The sequence below is a fragment of the Pipra filicauda genome, unplaced genomic scaffold (assembly GCF_003945595.2).
Source record: "Pipra filicauda isolate LSUMZ 115617 unplaced genomic scaffold, ASM394559v2 scaffold211_size2331000_pilon, whole genome shotgun sequence".
Classification (NCBI taxonomy): Eukaryota; Metazoa; Chordata; class Aves; order Passeriformes; family Pipridae; genus Pipra; species Pipra filicauda.
In genome coordinates, this window is record NW_024104323.1 from 110,293 (window position 1) to 128,397 (window position 18,105).

Genomic DNA, 18,105 nt, shown 5'->3' on the forward strand with positions numbered 1-18,105 from the left:
GGGAGGCAGCAGGAGGGCAGAGGACAGATGATATGGCCATGAACTTAGAAGGCCCACAGCAGTATTCAAGTAATGGGAGGGTTAAAACCCTAATGAGGTGTTTGTTTTAAAAGAACACGCTGGCTTTGGGGGTAGAGGCGAGCTTGGCAGCTCATGGAGGAGCTCTGCCCTACCTCACCACAGAACAGGGCTCTGTGTGCCCCATGCTAGGTGAGGAGTGCAGGTCTCAGTGCTGCCCATCCCTTGGGAGGATTTACCCCTGTGTGCTCCTTTTTGGGAAGCACCAGCTGAACTGAGCCCGGGGGGGGGGGTTTGTCCTGAAGCAGCTTTGTGAGGGACCTGCCAGCATGGTGGAGTTCCAGTTTGCAGAAATAAAAGGCCAAACAAAGGGACCTTGGCACAGCCTTCACATTTACGGGGGCTCCCACCCCACCAACTGCCCAGCACCATTTCAAGGCATGGGGAGAATTCAAGTTAGGAGCTAGGATCTGGTTCTAAGCAAAACTCCACCTTGCCAAAGCTAGCCAACATCAATTTTCGCATGATAAAGGTGTTCTTTTAAAACAAACTAACAAAAAAAAAAAAAAAAGAACATTTGAGGTTATCTGAGTTAAAAAACTTAAAAAAACCCAAACAGTCCTGCAGTCAGAGTCACACACAGAAGAACCAACCCACACCTACATGCGCCAGGAACAGTAAAATGACAATATATATAAAATTAACCAGTAAAGTGCATGTTCCTTATATTACACCTTCCCCTTGTGTGAAAGCAACACCACGGGTTCTGAGTAAGAAATCACAGCCAAGGGCCCGGGATCACATCGTGTTGTAGAGGGGATTGGTTGTCCGCTTTTTCTCATTGGTCTTTTTGAGCCTCCTCAGAGGGTGAGTTCTCCCGTGCTGCTGCCGAGGTGCGACAGCCAGACCTTGAGCTGGAGACAAGGAGTCCAGGACCTGCACCTGGAGCAGCGGAGGACCCTCCTCGGAGCTAGTCCACGTCGGATCCGTGCTGGAACACAAACTCTGCTGGCTGGAGCCGCACTCTTTGGCGTACTGAGCCAGCGGCCTCTCCACCGGCTTGCTCTGGGCAATGCACTCGGCTGTTCTGAGCTGTTCCACAAAATGCTTAGTGGGCTCCGGGGAGGAAAGGCGATGCTTTCCACACGTGCTTTCCGAGCCCCTCTCCAACCTTCCCTCGCAAAAGCCTCGACCGAGGGCAACGCAGGTGAGAAGCACCGGGTTGGCATGGGAAGAGGCTGAGGCAGACTCCCTCTCGCACAAGTCGTCCTTGGAGAGGTCCAGGCAGTCCAGTTTGGCCAAGGATGCCGAGCGTTTCATGTGGGAGGGTGTGGTGAGCCCCGCGTGCCGGATCCGAGCCTCTATTTCCTTCGCTCGCTGCTTGACCAGCCCGGGGCTGCTGCTGCGCTCCTCCACACTGCGGCTGCTGGGGCTGTGCGGGAGGCTGTAACACAGGAACGAGATGTCCAGAAGGTCCATGTTTTCGGCATCCTGGCTGGTGAAGTCCTCCCTGCTCAGCTGCCTTGAGATGCTGTCACCGCCCCCGCAGAGAGGTTTGGGTCTGTCCCTGAACAGCAGAGTCGTGTCTCCCTCGATGCCACACGGCATGACTGGCTCATCGTCTGTACCCGTGCTCTGCTCAGTGACACCTTCCAGGTGGATTACATAGGGATAAGGAGAGCGGTCGAGGCTGGCTGAAGGTGTAGAGGTCACCTGGGCAGAGGGAGGGGCAGCACCGAGGTGAACAGATAACCCACCACCTTCCACGCTGGGGCTGCCCGCAGTGAGGGTGGCCTGCTCGCGTACCGCGTGCTCCGGCGGGGGGAGATCCGCCAGAGCTCCGAGACAGGTTGGAGCCTCCTCCAAGCACACTGAAGGGTTCAAGTTTTCATCTAAAGATGGGATGGCCGTGGCCAGCCAGCCCTGCTCACAGCTTGTGTCAGGGTGCTGCTCTGCAGACTTGACCATGGGAGTGTATTCGATGATTTCGACTCTCTTTGGGAGGAGGGAGGGCAGGGGTGGCTCCTCCGTCCCATCAAACGAGACCACTGTCCTGTGCTCCTGCACCGCTCCCTCCTGCCTCAGGCTGGGCTCTGCAGCAGGGGGGGTGAGGGGCGCAGGCAGCTCTGCCCCAGGAGGCAGCAGAGGCTCCTCAGTGCCCGGTGTCTGCGCCCTGTCACCCTCCGGAGCCAGCTCCAGGGGCGGCTCCTCACTCTTCCCCCGCGGCAGGAGCTCGGCAGCAGGAGAGTCGTTCCTGGAGTTCTTGCGGGTGGGTAAGGTGCAGACGGGGGATGTGTGCTGGTGCTCCTGCTCCTGTCTCAAGCGCTCCTCAAACTCCAGCGTGGCTCGCCGGACGGAGCCGGGGCACCACTTGGGCTCAGGGTTGGTGGAGCCACGAGGCTCTTGCTGCTCCCCCGCAGAGCCACTTTCCTCCAGCTCTGATTTACCAGATGGCTGCAGGGAGGGGGCAGCTTCTTCCTCAGCCAGCAGAGGGTCCTTCTCCTTTTCCTGGTGTCCAGCACAGGCTCCTTCACTCTGTTCCACCCTTTCCAATGCCCAAATGGCCTCCACTGGCAGGTCATGCACCGTGTTCCTCTTTGGTGTCTGGCTGAGGTTGGCTGAGCCCTCTTTCTGCTGGGCAGGTCCTGCTCCCTGGTTGATTGACTCGATCTCTGTGATAATTTCCTTCACAGAAATGGCATTTTCCGAGTGGGATCTCGTGAGATGACCTGCACTAGGCAGCTCAGGGACCTCCTGCAACACACAAACAGGAAAATTACAAAGTGGATCAGCTCTGCCAACACAGCGCAAACAGCAGCAGCTTAAAGGAGACCGGGGTACACATCCCAAAGGAACAAAAAAGCATGTGCCAGTGTGTGGAGATGGATCACAAGAGCAGTGATCACTAATGTAGATGCATTAGTGCCTCTGGGATTGAATTTAACATATTCTAGGCTGGATTTTGACTAATTTCACTTACACTGAGATTTAAGAACTTCTATTTAATCATCACAAACTCCAAGGAAAATTTAGTCTTTTCTTTTTTTTAATAAAGAAAAATCCAGCTAACAAAAAGAATCCTAATGCTGCTAAAAGTGCAGTTCTGAACTGAAAATATGAGAGATTCTGCTCACGTACAGAGCAAACAGAAGTACAGCAAAAAGAATGACCAAGTGCTGAAACGCTCTGGTTTCCTGGAGGAAAATGGCCAGAGAGGCTCTCCATCCCCACAGACACTGCCAAATCACTGGAGAGAGCGTTGCCCTATTATATTTGGAAGAGCCTTATTGCCTCACATGGAGATGGAAAGGATTCAAGCAATGCAGCGTGGAATTTAAATAAGAGAGGCTCCCAGAAAACGATGGCCCCGGACATCATCAATCCCTGTGAGAGTCCTGGAGGCTGAAAAGCGATTACCTAAATTTAGAGGTTACTAAATTTTGTTCAGGACCATCTCTCTATTCAGGAGAGAAGTGAGCCATGACATGCCCAATGCCATCACTCTAGATCTGGACAGGCTCATTTCTTCCTCCAGCAGTGGAAGCTGTACATCTGCCTTGATTTACTACCCCAGTGCTGGTGCTTCCCAACCAGGGAAAGGCACTAGTTTTGCCCCATTCTTTGGTGGATTTCTCAAGTCAGATAAATATCCGTGCAGGTTTGGGACATTAGCTGGGTTTGGCTGTGCAGGGTCCAGCTGTATTAGTGGGTCAAATCCCACCTTTCTGCTCTCCTGATGCAAAATTCAAAAATAAGTTTCTCACGAGAACAGCACAGCAGGTCAGGTCAAGGTCAGCTCAGCCAGTGCCCTGCCAATGCCAGCAAACTGATGTTTAAGGAAAAAGTGCAGAAAAGGGCAAGTATCTAAAAGTGAAGGAAGAGTGAAGCATCCAGCAATCCTTTCCCAAACAGCCACCCTGTCCAGTGAAAGCAGGGCTAGAAAATCCTATCCACAGCACCCCCTACAACAGGAGAACTGCCCAGGGATAGGTTTGAACAGCAGTTCCTAAAAAAACAAGCACGTTATTTTAACCTTTTGTTGTTCTTCATCTGTGGAAGAGTCATCTGATGCCTGAGGAGAGTTTCCAGGGCTGTTCCTTCGAGCATCTGCACCCCCATCAGCAGCAGGTGGCACTTCCAGCACGGGCACCCTGGAGACCCCGTTCCTTCCACTCCCTTGCTCCTCCGGCCTGGAATGGGAGCAGGTGCGTGACCGGCTCTCCTGGGAAAGCTCCACAAATTTCTCCAAAGCGCTGAAGAAATCGATCCTGTCTGTACTGAGGTCTGTCCCTTCGGGCTGAGGATTCTGCTGGAGACTCGGGGAATTTTGGTTTGGGGATTGAGGAGAGTCTTTTAAGCATGAAGTGAATTCTTCCATGGGAACCAAGTGCACGTTCATATCAGGCTTAAGGGCATCTTTTTCTAGATCGTCCACTGTCAAATCAGGAAACTCCGTTATTTCCAAGGGGTGCTGGAGCTGCATTAAGGCCTCAGAAGAATGGCAGTTATCAGGGGGGACAGAGTCTACACAACACCCCGTCGTACAACCATTGATATTGTTCAGGTTCAGCTTGTCCTCCATCTGCTCAGCGTGGAAGTCTCGGCATGTAAACTCTAAGTGGATCCTTCTCTCCTTTGCACACACATCCTCGATCATATTTGTGTCCTCTGGAGGCTGCTGCTCCCTGTCCAGCTCAGCTGAATAGATGGGAGACATGGGCTGCTGGTTGTCGTTGGTCTTTGCCTCCGAGATCTGGTCGGCTGAGGTGGTGATCTCCTTTTTGTTCAGCTCCAGCCCAGACTTGCAGATGGGCTCGTGGTGATCCGAGAGGTCGCTGTCGGAGTGCGAGCGCCACAGTTTGTTGTGCCGCTGTTTGCTGCGGGCAGGGAAAGCAAATGAAAACACTGAGTAGTTTTCACGTACCAGACCCAGACCCACCTTGTTCTAAGGGGATACAACCTACAGGAAAAGCCATGCCAAGTACTGGAGTCATTAACCACAACTGCAGCTTCACCACAACGGTTCAGGGCCAAACCTGCTGCTGGAGAAGTTGGTCCGATAACGAGTCACTTTCCAGGAGCTAAATCCCATGGCTCTATTCTGTTCCACACCCCCCTATTCCCCGGCAGCGTTGGATCAGTCCATTCTACAAATGCAATGTTTAATCAGCTATTTGGGCCTTTCTCAGCCAGGAAGCATTTCCCATTTTCTAGCAGGTGAGCCATGACCAGAAGAGACAGGATCCCTTGTCCTGGATGCAAGTGGGTGGCGGACATTGAATAAAGTCCAATTTCTCTTATGGTTCCTTCTTTTGAGTAGCTTCAGTGATCAATAACTGGCTCTGGTGACCAAGGGCTAGGGGGGGTGAGTGGGCGTGGGTGTGTGTAAAACGCACAAGATATTCTCAACAGCAAACAAACAGCCCAAACCACCACCCACCTTCTACAGGAAGGAAGCTCAAGAGTTCTCCCGCTCTTGGAAAGCCCCTTTAGGAAGGCCTGAGCAACTGCCTGTGGCATTGCATCACCCTCTTCATCTCCACCTGCCAAAAACCCCAGCCCACACACCCAGGCTTACAGAGAACCCCGGAGGTAACTTCTCGCCCTGAAACCCCAGAGCTACCCCAGTCTACCAGGGTTTGCCGAGTGGCCACAGCCACAGGGATGTGCTTCCGCCCACTGCCCCTAGGAGGAACACAGAAACCACAGAAACCTCCTTGGATCTGCAGGAGACCTTGCAAAACCCCTCAGTACCTTACTGGCGTGAGCAGGCGCTCCCAGACACATCCGCTGGCTGCAGTAAGTTAATTAACAGATGCTATTGAGCTAATTAAAATGTGTCAGTGTAGTTGTGGGTGCCCAACAGCTAAGGAGAATAATCCATTGCAGATTTAGCTTTCCAACCCCATAATCAGTGACAACCTTCACGTGTGACACAGGGCAGAATCAGGTCCTTTCAGAGGAGAAGAGGGTCAAGATCAGAGGCCGAATACACTGCTCTGGGTTGCACGAGCTCTCTGTTGGGTTTTGGAGCACAGTTTGACACTGGCAGCAGGAACAGGCTTCTCCCTGAGGCAGGTTCTTGCTGGGGCTCTGTATGGGGTGTCAAAGATTTCTGCTGATATAACCCCAGGAGCTGCTGATGTTTTTACAGGGCCCTTCAGTGCTCAAACCCAGCTCCCTGTAGCACATCTGATTTCAGAAGTCAAAAGCGCCCTTGTGTGTGAGCAAACCAAACTTGCCTGGCACCAATCTGAGAATCAAAAGAGATGTCAAGCACCACTGGGAGAGGTGTGCTGTGTTAGCTTCCAACCTCACACTTCCTCCAGTCTTACAATGTGCAGGAGGTGCCTGAAGCAGGGTCAGAGACCAGGAGCCCACGTCCCTTCCTAGAGGCCACAGCCACCTCTTGACTTTCCTGGGCAACATTCCTGGTGCTTGTGCCCACACCAGCTTTAGACCAGGAGCCCCCCACACCTCCCACCAGCTCTCCAGGCTCAGATATAAAACTGCTGTTGATTCACAAGCTGCACAAGGCACGGGAGATCACAGACACTGTTTTCCTGTAACTTATCCATAACTAATAACAGAAACAGGCTTGGCTCAGCCTTGCTGTGTTTATCAACAGAGGGAGGGGACAGTTTAACTAACCCCAGGAAGTATGACAGTCCCAAAGAGCAAAACATGCTTGTTGTTGTGACTAAAAGCAGGCAGGGGGTTTTCATTTTACAGCTGGAAAACATATCCCAGTTGCTGTAACCCCAACACAAAACCGTAACCAGATAGTGCGAGCACATGGCTGCCCTCACATACCTTCCCCCTGAAATCGGAGCAGTCACATGAGGGTCAATCTGTTGTGGTTTTTTTTTTTTGTTGTTTTTTGTTTGTTTGGGTTTTTTTTACCTGTCCTGGAATACCACAGCAATAAACAAGGTAGCCAGAGGCCAGAGGGCAAAGATAAATAACACAGAGAAGAAAGATGAAAAAAAAAACACAGTTTGGAGCTGAGAGAGGAAATAAAGAGGGACCATTCCTGCAGCACGTAGGGGCCATTCCTTGCTTCAGCGAAGCTTCATTTACTGCAGCTTTTTCATCCTACACAGATGTAATGCACTGCTCTTGCATTTTTTAAAGCCTCACAAGTAATCCTGTTTGTGCCATTGTACAGGGACCTGCCGAGTAGGTCAGGAGCAGTGGTGTGCTTCAGTGGGAGGGGAGCCACACACCATATAAATGATGGCAGCAAGAAAGATTTACCTCTGAAAAATACTAGAAAACAGGGAAAACAATAATCCTTAATCAAAATGTTTGTAACAGTGTGGCTTTGCAGGTGTGCCAGACTGGCAGATTACCTAAACCAACCCCAGCAGGGTTGAGATCTTTAAAGATCACAGAACATTCTGACTTGGAAGGGGCCCACAAGGATCTTCAAGTCCATCTCTTCAGTGAATGGCCCCTCCAGGGATTGAAGCTACAACCCTGGCACTATTAGCACCAGGCTCTAACCAACTGAGCCAATCTCAGGTCATGCATATGAGACACCACCTGCTCCCAGCCCAGGGCTCCTCACAGGTGTTCACCAACCTGTTATTGGTGTGTTTTTCACACCTAAAAAGGTTCTTTTTCTCCATCCAGTCCATCCCAGTGAGATCTAATTTCCAAGTCTGCTCAGTGCTGGTCAGGTCATCCCTAGCTCAGAGTTAGCACTGACCTTTAGTGACTGGTGCCAGCAGCATGTTTGGTGTCACAAGGCACCAAAGGAGGTGTAGTGTCTGTCTCAAAGGGTTTCAGTCCAGAAAAGCATGATTTTTAAAAATATCTATTCCACTGTCATCTATCCTGACACTTGATAATACTTGGCTGCTTTTAGAGAGAAAGAGGGTCATTATTGCAGTCAGTGTTTGAGGAGCAGGGGGAGAGGAAGACGGGCACAGGAAGAGGTGGGGAATGAAGATCCTGTGGATGCACCTGGTCAGGGAATAAGCTGGGAGGAGCTCTCAGGTGGCTAATCTGTGCAGAGAGGGAAAGAGGAAGCACACTTCAGTGATGGGGGAGATTACACCAAAGGTTTGATGTAAAAATTGAGAATCCAAACCTGTCTCAGCAGAAAAGACAGTTGGATTGCTGGGAGCAGGTGGAGAGCAAAGAAGGAAGAATATGTCATGAGAATGAAAGTGAAAAGAGGTATTTGTAAGTGGGTAGAACAGACATGAAGGGACAAAACCAAGCAGGGGACAGAGGTGAGAAGCATGCCCTAAAGGGAGCACCTGAGTGCCCGAGCTGCTGTAAAGAACAGCATATAAGACATGTAGATGTGGTACTCGAGGACAGGGTTTAGTGGTGGGCTTGGCAGTGGTAGGGTATTGGTTGGACTCCATGATCTTAAAGCTCTTTTCCGATCTAAATGGTTCTAGAATAAGCAGGCACCTTCCAACAGCACCCTGAAGCTTCAACATTTATTATTTACTTTGGTCCAAACCTGCCAAGAGCCACCCCCTGTGGCAAGAGGCTCAGCTTGGGTAACTCTGCTTGCTGCAGATCTGCTCCCTGGAAAAGCACACCAGGATCCCAAACAAAACACCGTAATCTGGCAGAACAGAGTATCACTACCTCCTTCCAGCTGATCACGTGAAGACATTGCTTAACACAGCTTAGAAACATGCAGTATTTATGTCTTTTTGCTAGTCAGGTGATAGGCTTGGGATTACAACACACTTGCCCATACCCAGGCCCAGCTCCAGACCAGCCTCAGGACTCCAGGCAGGAATAAACACCACTGTTGCAATGCACAGAACATCCTGTCCCCTCCCCTCACACCAACACTTACCGAAGGGATCTAAATAAAACCAGACCAGCTGCTGAGGAGGGGCATGTTCAACAGGGAACTGCGAGGCTGCGACGGAGACAAAGCGAGTTCCCTGCCAAGTGATGTTACAAGCAATAGGGACATCATTTATCTCTGCTGGAGTCTGCACAGCTCTGAATGCTGCACTCGGATGGCACTTCATAGGATGCTACTCTCCAAAAAAACTGACATCCCAGAAGTCAGAGAGCCTCCTAAAAGCTCTTTATTACACCTGTTTTCCCAGGCTCGGCTGAGACAACCCATGAAAACAGAACACTGTAATTCCCAAGACGATTCCGAGCTTACACAACACCGCGATGGAATCTCCAATTAAAATAACGGAGTCAGCCATTTAAGCGTTATGCCTTAACGCGGATAATCAGGATCACTCCTTCCACTCACCTGGCCAGCAGGATCCCTTGGTATTCCTCCAGCTGCCGCATGAAGCTGGGGTTGGGCTTGGTGACGGTGCGTCGTTCCTTCACGTAGTCGTACGCCCTGTCCAGGTTCCAGCCGTATTCCTTCATGGCATAGGCGATCACCGTGGATGCTGAGCGGCTCACTCCCATCTTGCAGTGCACCAGGCACTTAGAACCATTTTTCCTGAAGCAGAAGAAAGACAAAAAGAGGATCATTAAACATAAAAACGTGGCTTCTGAGAAGCTTAAGAAAACAGCAACTTCTTTGTCAGAGCATTATCAAATGCATTTTCAACTCTCTGGCCACAGACGAAGTCTGGGATGTGATCTGATAATCCAGTTTACAAACTAGAGCAAGACCCGCAGAGACAGTGAAGAACAAGGTCTTATTAATATTCTTAACAGATTTTTTTTACAACAGCTCTTCTGAAGCTGTTATTGCCAAGTGGACAATCATAGATTTATGAAGGCCTCTAATTATTTCAAATAAAAAGAGCACCTATACCACAAACATGGTGTCACAGTTTAGAAACACATCCCTGGAAGCTACTGAGCAGTTCAAGGAAGCCTCTAGCAGAGACATGTTCTTCTACTGCACACTTCTGACAGCATATTATTAGGTTTGTCAAGTGGCTGAACGAGACCAACATTGCCTTAACCCTCACCCAGCTAGGAGACAGAAAACTACAAAATGAAAATGTTTTGATTCTAGGTAGGCAAGAAGGAAAAGTAGTTATGAAAATTGGCAGGAAAATACAAAATGCTTAGTATACATCTCCTAAATGTGTGGGTTCTGTCTGGAAAAGACTTACTTTGCCTTGGAGATGAACTTGTAGGTGTCATTCCAATAAGCCAGAAGATCTGTTGCTTCTTCATCATAAACCCGAATATTGTGGTATTCAAAGAGCCCAGGGAAGAAGTTGTCTATCTCTCGAGTCACATTCAAAATATACCTCACCCTGCATGGAAACAGAGAGAGAGAAACACAGCAAGTTCAGAGAGATGTCACACTGCTCCACTGCCCTGCCTGGCTTTGCAAGGTCCATTTGAAAGCAGTCTTGAACAAGCTTCCTGGGAAACCAGGAATTAATGTAAAGAAGCAGCAACTAACACAGACAAAAGGTTTTGCTGAGCAGTTTAGAGCCTGATAACAGGGTTGCCGTCCATGCTGGACAGAAACTTCCTCTGCACTATGTCAGGTAACACTGCCCACCACCTCTATTCTTCATGTCAGCAACACCTGTGTCACAGGAGCCCCAGCACAGACTCCTCAATCACATTTTCTTAAAACCCCTTTGTGAATCTCTCCTTCTGCTCCATCAAAAACACAGGAAGATGGAAGACAGAAGCTCTTAAGTAACACCACAGCTAAACAAATGCATAAAATAACTACAGAGAGATGTAACAGACAATAAGCCCTTGGGGAAGATTTATTTCTTATCCTTAAATTTTCTGGAAAGGAAACTGCTTGAGAAAGCACATGGTATTTATGTATACTACATTCAGTATTTTGAGCCCTGAGGGTTACTCGTAAGATGCTTATGAAATGCACTCATGCTGGGATATCAGACAGAACAAGGGCACTTGCAAGGGAGTGACATCCCTTTTTCCCAAGCAGGTATGAGATTGCTGGCAGCCAAGTAGGACCAGCTGGACTCAAGGAAACAGCAGCAGACCCTGAGCTCAAGAAGAGGAGTCACTTTTGCCAGGCTGAATTTCTGTGGTACAGAAGTATGTTATCAACTCAGCAGCACGATTACTTTTTTCCACTGGATTGGCACAAATAAGCCAAACCCATAAATAACGGTTTAATTGTGAAATCTTAGTGCTTAGTTCCACCTGGCCCTAGAGAAGGACACTCTAAGCTTAAGCTTGAAAGGCAGAATGGGCAGGAGCCAGAGGAACCCATCAGTGCTCAGCTTGAGAGCTACAGGACTTTACTTCCCACTGGGCCCCACTCAAAGCAAGGAATGCTCTTTTCCATATTTTCCTTCCTGCCGCAGTCCAGAGGTCCAGACTCCGAAGCACCTCAGTAATCAGTCCAGAACAACGGGCTGGGGCCGAGGGCACGGAGCCAACTGTGTTCAGTAATTGTAGCTTTTTACTACTTATAGCTGTGAGATTGCTGCCTTCCTTTGTTCTCCTTGGGGACGTTAGTCAAGGTCAGGGAGGAAGGTTTTTGTACTTTAAGGGTGCCTGTTTGTGGGACATGGAGCCTGCAGGAAGCAAGAGCCTGTTTGGATCTGTAAACCCCTCAGTAAGACTGAGGTTACACACAGCAGGTATGGAACAGAGCTTGTTGCTTAGACAAGTGTTAAGGCCAGGCTCTTGCTTTTAAGCTGATGGCCTGAAGCTACTTACCCTCTGTTCTGCAAGTCTTCCAAATTGGAGGCGTTCCACTCTGAGCCCTGCAGGGAGAAGATGCAAAGGGATACATCAGGCAGCAGGAAGGCATGGCCAGGCAACTGGTGGAGGGAGAGATTGCCACCACTGAACTGGAGGAGGAAGCTGGCCAGCCAAGTGTTGGATAACTGGGCGTGTTTTGAGTACAGGGGTACACAGAAGAGCGGTAACAGGGCTGATGTTCAGCACCTTCCCTCGCCCCATTAACCAGACCTCTTCTGAAACAAGAAGCAGCTCTGCAAAGCAGGAGCCCAGCACCATTTGCTGGCACTTCCTGCAAACTGCTGACTAATCAACCTCGGCAAGACAAGACACACTCCACCCTTTCCCTGGAGGCTGCTGCCAGCTCTGCCCCACAGAAGAGAAACTGCCTGCATTTAAAAGCAATCCAGGTGCTCTTTATACGTGAAACACCCATCTCGCACATCAAAGGCAGCAACACCATAAGCTCACTTGGGTTACACCTCTTCAAAGGCTGTGCGAGCAGAGAAATGAACACATTTAACCCTGGCTAGCTAACCCCTCTTCTCTGCAGCACACACAGGGCCTCCAAGTTGCTTGCTTCCTGCTCAAACACAAACCTGACTGAGGACAAAACCACTCTTCCTTCAAAATTTAAGGTGCGCAAGCATCTGCTTTCCCAGCTTTAAAATGGCTCCCAAATGGAAAAATGGTTCAGATAGAGCAAGCAACAGGGATCCAGGCAACAATACCATCAGTGCAGAACAGTCCTGCTCATGGTTGCTCCCACGGCACAGGCTTCCACATTGCCCCAGGGCCAGGAGAGGCACAGCCAGACCCTTGGAGCACACCCACCATCAGCCTGAGAGCGAGAACGTCCCAGGCCTGCAGCAGCAGCAGTGTCCACCCAAAGGATGAGTTGCTGCTTGCCCAGAAAGTCTGCACAGGCACCCCAAGTCTGAGATGGGGGAGGCTCCAAGAGCTCTGACTCACAGACACACACTCACACCCCGGGCAGCCCTTGCAGGCAATTCCAAGCACTCACAGTCTGTTCAGGAGAACACACACAGGAAAGGGCCATGGTACTGTTCTGGTAGCTACGGGGGACAAGTCTATGGCTTTTTCTTGGCATTTAAGGAATACAGCAAACAAAAAGCAACTGGTTCTTCCAAAACTGAACTACTTCCTAAGAGAAATCATCGTAATGAAGACACCATTCAAGGGTTCAGCATAGATTTGAGCAGAACAAAGGGGCAAATATTACATGCCATGGTAGCCCAGATTTCAACAGAATCCATTGCCTTCAGCCACAGATCAGGTCAATCCCAGCACAGTCCAGAGCTGTGCTTGATCTGAAGAAGGACTATATGGGTTCTTGCTATCTGCCAACATATTTTGATCATATTTACCCAAGCCCCCCAGACTTCTTGTTGTCTCTTTCTAGACTAGCAAGAATAATTTAATTCAGGCCTGGGAACCACCAGTTTCCACAGGTAAGGAGAACAGTGCTTTAGGGGTGAAAGCCTTTTCTCCTGTCCTTTGATCCACAATTACCAACATCATCAGGTCTCTCATTTCCTGCTTAGTTGTTTCAGCACTCCCAAAGTGGGATCCCACAGGGCTCTTGCCTCCACTTGGAAAGGAACAGCTCCTTGCCTTCCAGAGCCCTCACAGGCAACAGACACGCTCCTGAGTGAAGGTGGTGCCCAGCCCCAGCAGCACTGTTCCTCACTGCAGCAGCTGCTTTGCAAATACTTCTGTTCCACACATTAGCCACAGCTCTTCTCCTTGGTGCTGCCTCCAAGCCTTGTTTTAAGGTCTTCTTCCCATTAAATGCACTCAGAGCCAAGACTCCAAGCCCTGCAAGGGACCAAACTGCCTGTACAGCTTTTGAACAGCACCATAAGCCTGTAACAGGTCTCTCTCTCCTTATAACACATAGTCTGCAAAAAATAAAAATCCATTACATCGTAGGTACTTAAAGTTTTCTGGCTCTACCCCAGCGTGATATCCTGGGAGTGCTCACGTTAACACACACCATCCCTTCTGAGCTGGAGACTGGGAGAGGCCCTCTCCACTTGGAAAGACCAGCTGGTCCAAGAGGAATGGCTTTGTGTAAAGCTGAGCCAACCTCATAGGCTAGACAGCCCAACCAAACCCGCGTCCGTCGCTCCGGGGCTGGGAAATCCAGCGGAGCGCTGACTCACCAGAAGGAGCTGCAGCGATTAGACAGGCCCCAGCAGCAATGAAAGGCAACTAGGCAAGCAAAACATTAAACAGCAAAATGTTTACGTTTCCTTAAGTGACTTATCTCCAGGATTCTTTGTTAGGCTCCTCTGTTCTTCCCTGGATCACACAAACTCAAGAGTTTTCCGTGTTACAAGAGCATCATTCCACCTGAATGTCACACACATATAATGCAAGAACCAGGGGTGTGGGTACCCTGGAGAGTTAAAGCCACACAACTGGCCTTATACCAATGGAAACAGCCCTGAAAAAGTTAGAATTAAGATTTTTTCCCTTCCATCCTCTAGTGACAGGGTCTACAGCTTGGCAAAGTTTAGTACAGCTGAAAAGCCAGGCTGCTCTTGTTCAGCAGCACTAGTGTCTTGTTTACGACAATGTGACCCCAGGATCTACCATCTCTCCTTCAAAAGTCCTTTAACTTCCTCCAGAGGCCCCTGTGTCAACCAAGACACAGAGAGAAGTGTTAGGAGTGTTGAATTCACTGTTAGACTTACCAAAAAGACATGATCAAATATCTGTGTGGGGCTGTCCATCTGCCCGAGGATCACTATCATTTCATTGTCGATGAACTCTTTGAACTCCCGCAGGTTACACACCATCTGCATCTCCAGCTCGGTGCGTATCTGCATGGGGAGGAGGGACACAAGGGAGCCACGTGAAGCTTTTGTTCTGACCTTTCCCTGTGGCATGAAGTACAGAGCTCTCTAGTTTGCACAACAGCGCTTCCAGTGCTGCTCCCTCACCACTCACCTCTTTTGATGTGATGTTCTCCAAATCCTTCTGCATCATGATTTCCCTTAACTTGGTCTTAATTAGCCGTTCCGTGCGTTCCCGCTCAGTTGGGCTAATCAGAAGGAAGCAACAGAGTCACTGTGAGGGGAAACAAACTGGACTCATGGCACTTATAAAATAGGTATTGTACAGACTGGATGCTCTGTGGAGTCTCAGATTCCCACTCTACTTCCCCCCACCATGTTCTCAGCTGCAGGGAATTCAGGTGACTGTAAAACCCGGTTTAGATTCCCAGTTGTGTATGAAAGACACCAACTGAATGCCCCTAATCCATTGTAGTCATCCAGAGAACCTCTGGTATTTGGTAAAATTTAAATTGGGAAGGCTGCATTATACCCTCTGGAGCAATATCTAAGCCTCTCCCTACCTTTCTTGGAAAGGTAACAGCTCCAAAACTCCTTACATGGAGAGACGAGGGCAGCTAAGCCTCTGCATTCCTCCCGCCCCTGCTGCCAGGGCCTTATCACCAGCTGCAAAAATAGCCTGACTAACACCAGGGGAAGCTGCAGCAGAGCAGCACCACAGAGCTGGCTCACCCAGCATCTCTACAAGAGACCCAGCAGTGACATCTTGCACCACCTTTCCCTTTCTCCGGAAGGCTGCCAGGCTGAAGATGGCACGGGCACTACAGAAGTGTTCAACTGGTGGCTCACAAATAAAAACCAAAGTTCCTGGTCCTTTTAACCTCACTCATTATTTCAGGACTCAATTAACAGAATGCTGTTTAAGTGTCCCCAGGAAATCATTCAACTGCTGCCACCAGGGAAAGGGTGGGTTAGATAAAATTTATATATGAAAAGCTACAAGAAAATATTAATCTGACAGCCTGCCAAAGCTTTTCAGCCACCCTCCTTGCACATTAAAAAACAATCAAGTGTGAAGACTTGTTCACAGCTGAACAACTGCTTAGCATCATTATTCACTCACTGAACTCCAGCAACAGGAAATATCTGGGAGCATAAATCAACCAAAGGCACAATTATGCTGGGAAAGCAGCTGGGGCCAGTGAAGTCATTTCTTCTACAAACTGGGCAACTTAAGCCCTTCACACTTGGCATAACATCTGGACACCGACTACTTTTGAGGTTATATGGTATCAGTACCATCAGGAATGACTAATGACACGGGTGGTAAACCTTGAATGTCTACAAATTTTGCCTTTCCAAATTGCCTACCCGTCTAACTCAGTCACTGTTTGGACCATCCTATCAGCAGATATCCAAGCATATAGCTGGAGGCATCTTGGGACCTATACACTGTCCTGTTCCACACTTTCTGAGCTCCTCAGAATCACAAAAAACTGCATTGCTCTTTATCCCCATCCTTAGGTGTACCAGATGGATGCCATGAGGATGTTTTTGAGCTCACAGGCTCAGAAGTTAATACACAAACACTTCACATTACAGCAAAATTACCCGAGTAAAGATAAAAAGACCATGTTAGTCTAAACATGAGCAAAGTCAAGAGAAACCGGTTCCTTCCAGGCCTGGATATCAGAAGACAAATCCAGCAGAGAGGAAGGCCTAGGTACACACACCTCTCTCACTAGGAACACAGGATTTATGCTGCAGAAACAAAGGTCTGGAAGCCTAAAGCCCAAAGTAAACAACTAAACTGAAAACAGAGGCTGAAGAAGAAGCAAGGGAGCCCCAGGAGGGCTAAACTTTCAGTGCTGGGGTTTACCAAACCATGAGTCTGCTTATTACCTCTGGAACAGGAAACCTCTCCTTATTAACACCTAATTAAGAGCAATCTCTTGTGGAAACTGTGTCCTCATTTGGAGAGCTTGACAGTCAAACACTTTGTCTCAGCAGAGCCAAACCAACTCACACGTCTGTGAAGAGGGCAGGCGAGTCGGGCCGGTGGGACTGGACATCTTGCATGGCATTCCACTCGTTGACCGACGACTGGTCCGAGTTGATATGGCTCTCATAGTAACTGACCCACGTGAGGAAGAGGCTCCCTGGATAGTAATTGTTGCTCCGTGCCACTTCACAAGCCTTATGTAAACTCTGCAGGGCAGACCTGGGAAGGGAACAACACCTGCAGGTTTGTAATTTCTTCCTCAGGCTGGTACTGAGCACAAAGCAGCCGCCAAATCCACGATGATGCTCGTGTTCCATCAGTTGGTACAAACCCCAGTGCAAGAGCCCTGGCACCGAGCAGGAGGCTGTTCTGCAGGAGTGTGGATAGCTACACGCTGCCAGAGCTTGCATGTCTTAACTGGCGTATGCCAAGGCAAGCCTGGATAGTGGTGAAGGTGCCCACAATTCAGAGGGCAGAGGCACTCGTGTCTCTGGCTCCAAAACGTGCTGCATCTACCCAAGCCCTAAATAAGACGCACAGAGTTTGTGTCCAAGACAGGGTGCTGACAGCTCCTGCTGTGCCACCAGCTCCCCTGCGTGCAGGGCAGGGACACCCAGGACTCAGAGCTGGACAACCAAGGGCTTAGGACTGTACCGAGGTGTTTAAGTGTCTGCTCTCTCTCACTGCATGAGGGATGTCAGAAGTTTCTTCAGCTGCTGCTGGGAAACAAATCCCCCTCTCCTATTTTTAGCTTATTTTAAATCTTTGACTGTGATCAGAAGGATCCAGGTCAAAATCACTGGGGTGACAGTAGCATGACACCCTGACAGGCAATGTATTTCTGCAATGCAAAGAAGCTCAAGCCAGAAATACTTACATGACCACTACACGAACCACCCTAAAAGGGAAGAGAAATGCAGGCAGCTTCTCTGTCCTTCTCGCTATCACAATGAACATGTCTCAAAATATTTCAAAACATAGACTCAAAGCAATTTTACTTTGGGGAGACTCAAAGCAGCAGCCCTCTGCAAGGAAAATTGCCCTATTCCTTCCTGCCCCCAGCTGAGACAAAGCTGCTGTAGAGCAGCACTCACACAGGGTTTTTTTCTTTTGGTATCAAACTTCCTTCCTTGTCCCTGAAGGAAAATTCTGGCTGCTGGAGTAGGTTTCAAGACACCAGTACCGTAAAGCAGCACCTGCTTTTTAAAAGCTCAAGCAGCCAAAACACCTGGAAAAAGGATCACTGGGACAGCTGATAGTAAGTACTTACCACATTGCTTGTACAGACACGGGCTTGAATATGTGCACCCTGTTATCTGTTGATACGCTGAACCCTCTGGTGAGAAGAAAAAAAGGCACAGTAAAAATGCATCCCAAAAGTCACTTTTTAGTTAATAACTTATAGTCTGCAGCACATTAGAACAGCAAAGGTCTAGCCCTATGCATACACTGCTGAGTTCAGCTAGCAAACAGATCAAAATAGCATGCTAAAAGCTCTAAGATAACTTTTTTAAGCAGCTGCTGTTTGGGAACGAAACTAAGACAGTGGGACAGTGCTGGGCTGTGCTGTTTACCTTGGCAACACAAATTCAGTGCCACAGCTGGGAGCAACAG

General features: G+C 49.2%; 1 protein-coding gene across 2 annotated transcripts in view; it reads right to left on the reverse strand.

The window, feature by feature from the left end:
* Positions 1-808: 808 nt before the first annotated feature.
* SSH2 (slingshot protein phosphatase 2) overlaps positions 809-18,105 on the reverse strand; it is a 90,852-nt gene continuing 73,555 nt past the window's right edge. For both annotated transcript variants that reach the window (XM_027744366.2, XM_027744370.2), the window contains 9 exons: positions 17,762-17,827; positions 16,516-16,710; positions 14,644-14,737; positions 14,388-14,516; positions 11,644-11,690; positions 10,095-10,241; positions 9,266-9,466; positions 4,052-4,895; positions 809-2,772 (listed from right to left, as the gene is read on the reverse strand). In XM_027744366.2, coding sequence (XP_027600167.1) covers positions 817-2,772; positions 4,052-4,895; positions 9,266-9,466; positions 10,095-10,241; positions 11,644-11,690; positions 14,388-14,516; positions 14,644-14,737; positions 16,516-16,710; positions 17,762-17,827 — 3,679 coding nt within the window. In that variant the 3' untranslated portion in view covers positions 809-816. The remainder of the gene's footprint in view (positions 2,773-4,051; positions 4,896-9,265; positions 9,467-10,094; positions 10,242-11,643; positions 11,691-14,387; positions 14,517-14,643; positions 14,738-16,515; positions 16,711-17,761; positions 17,828-18,105) is intronic.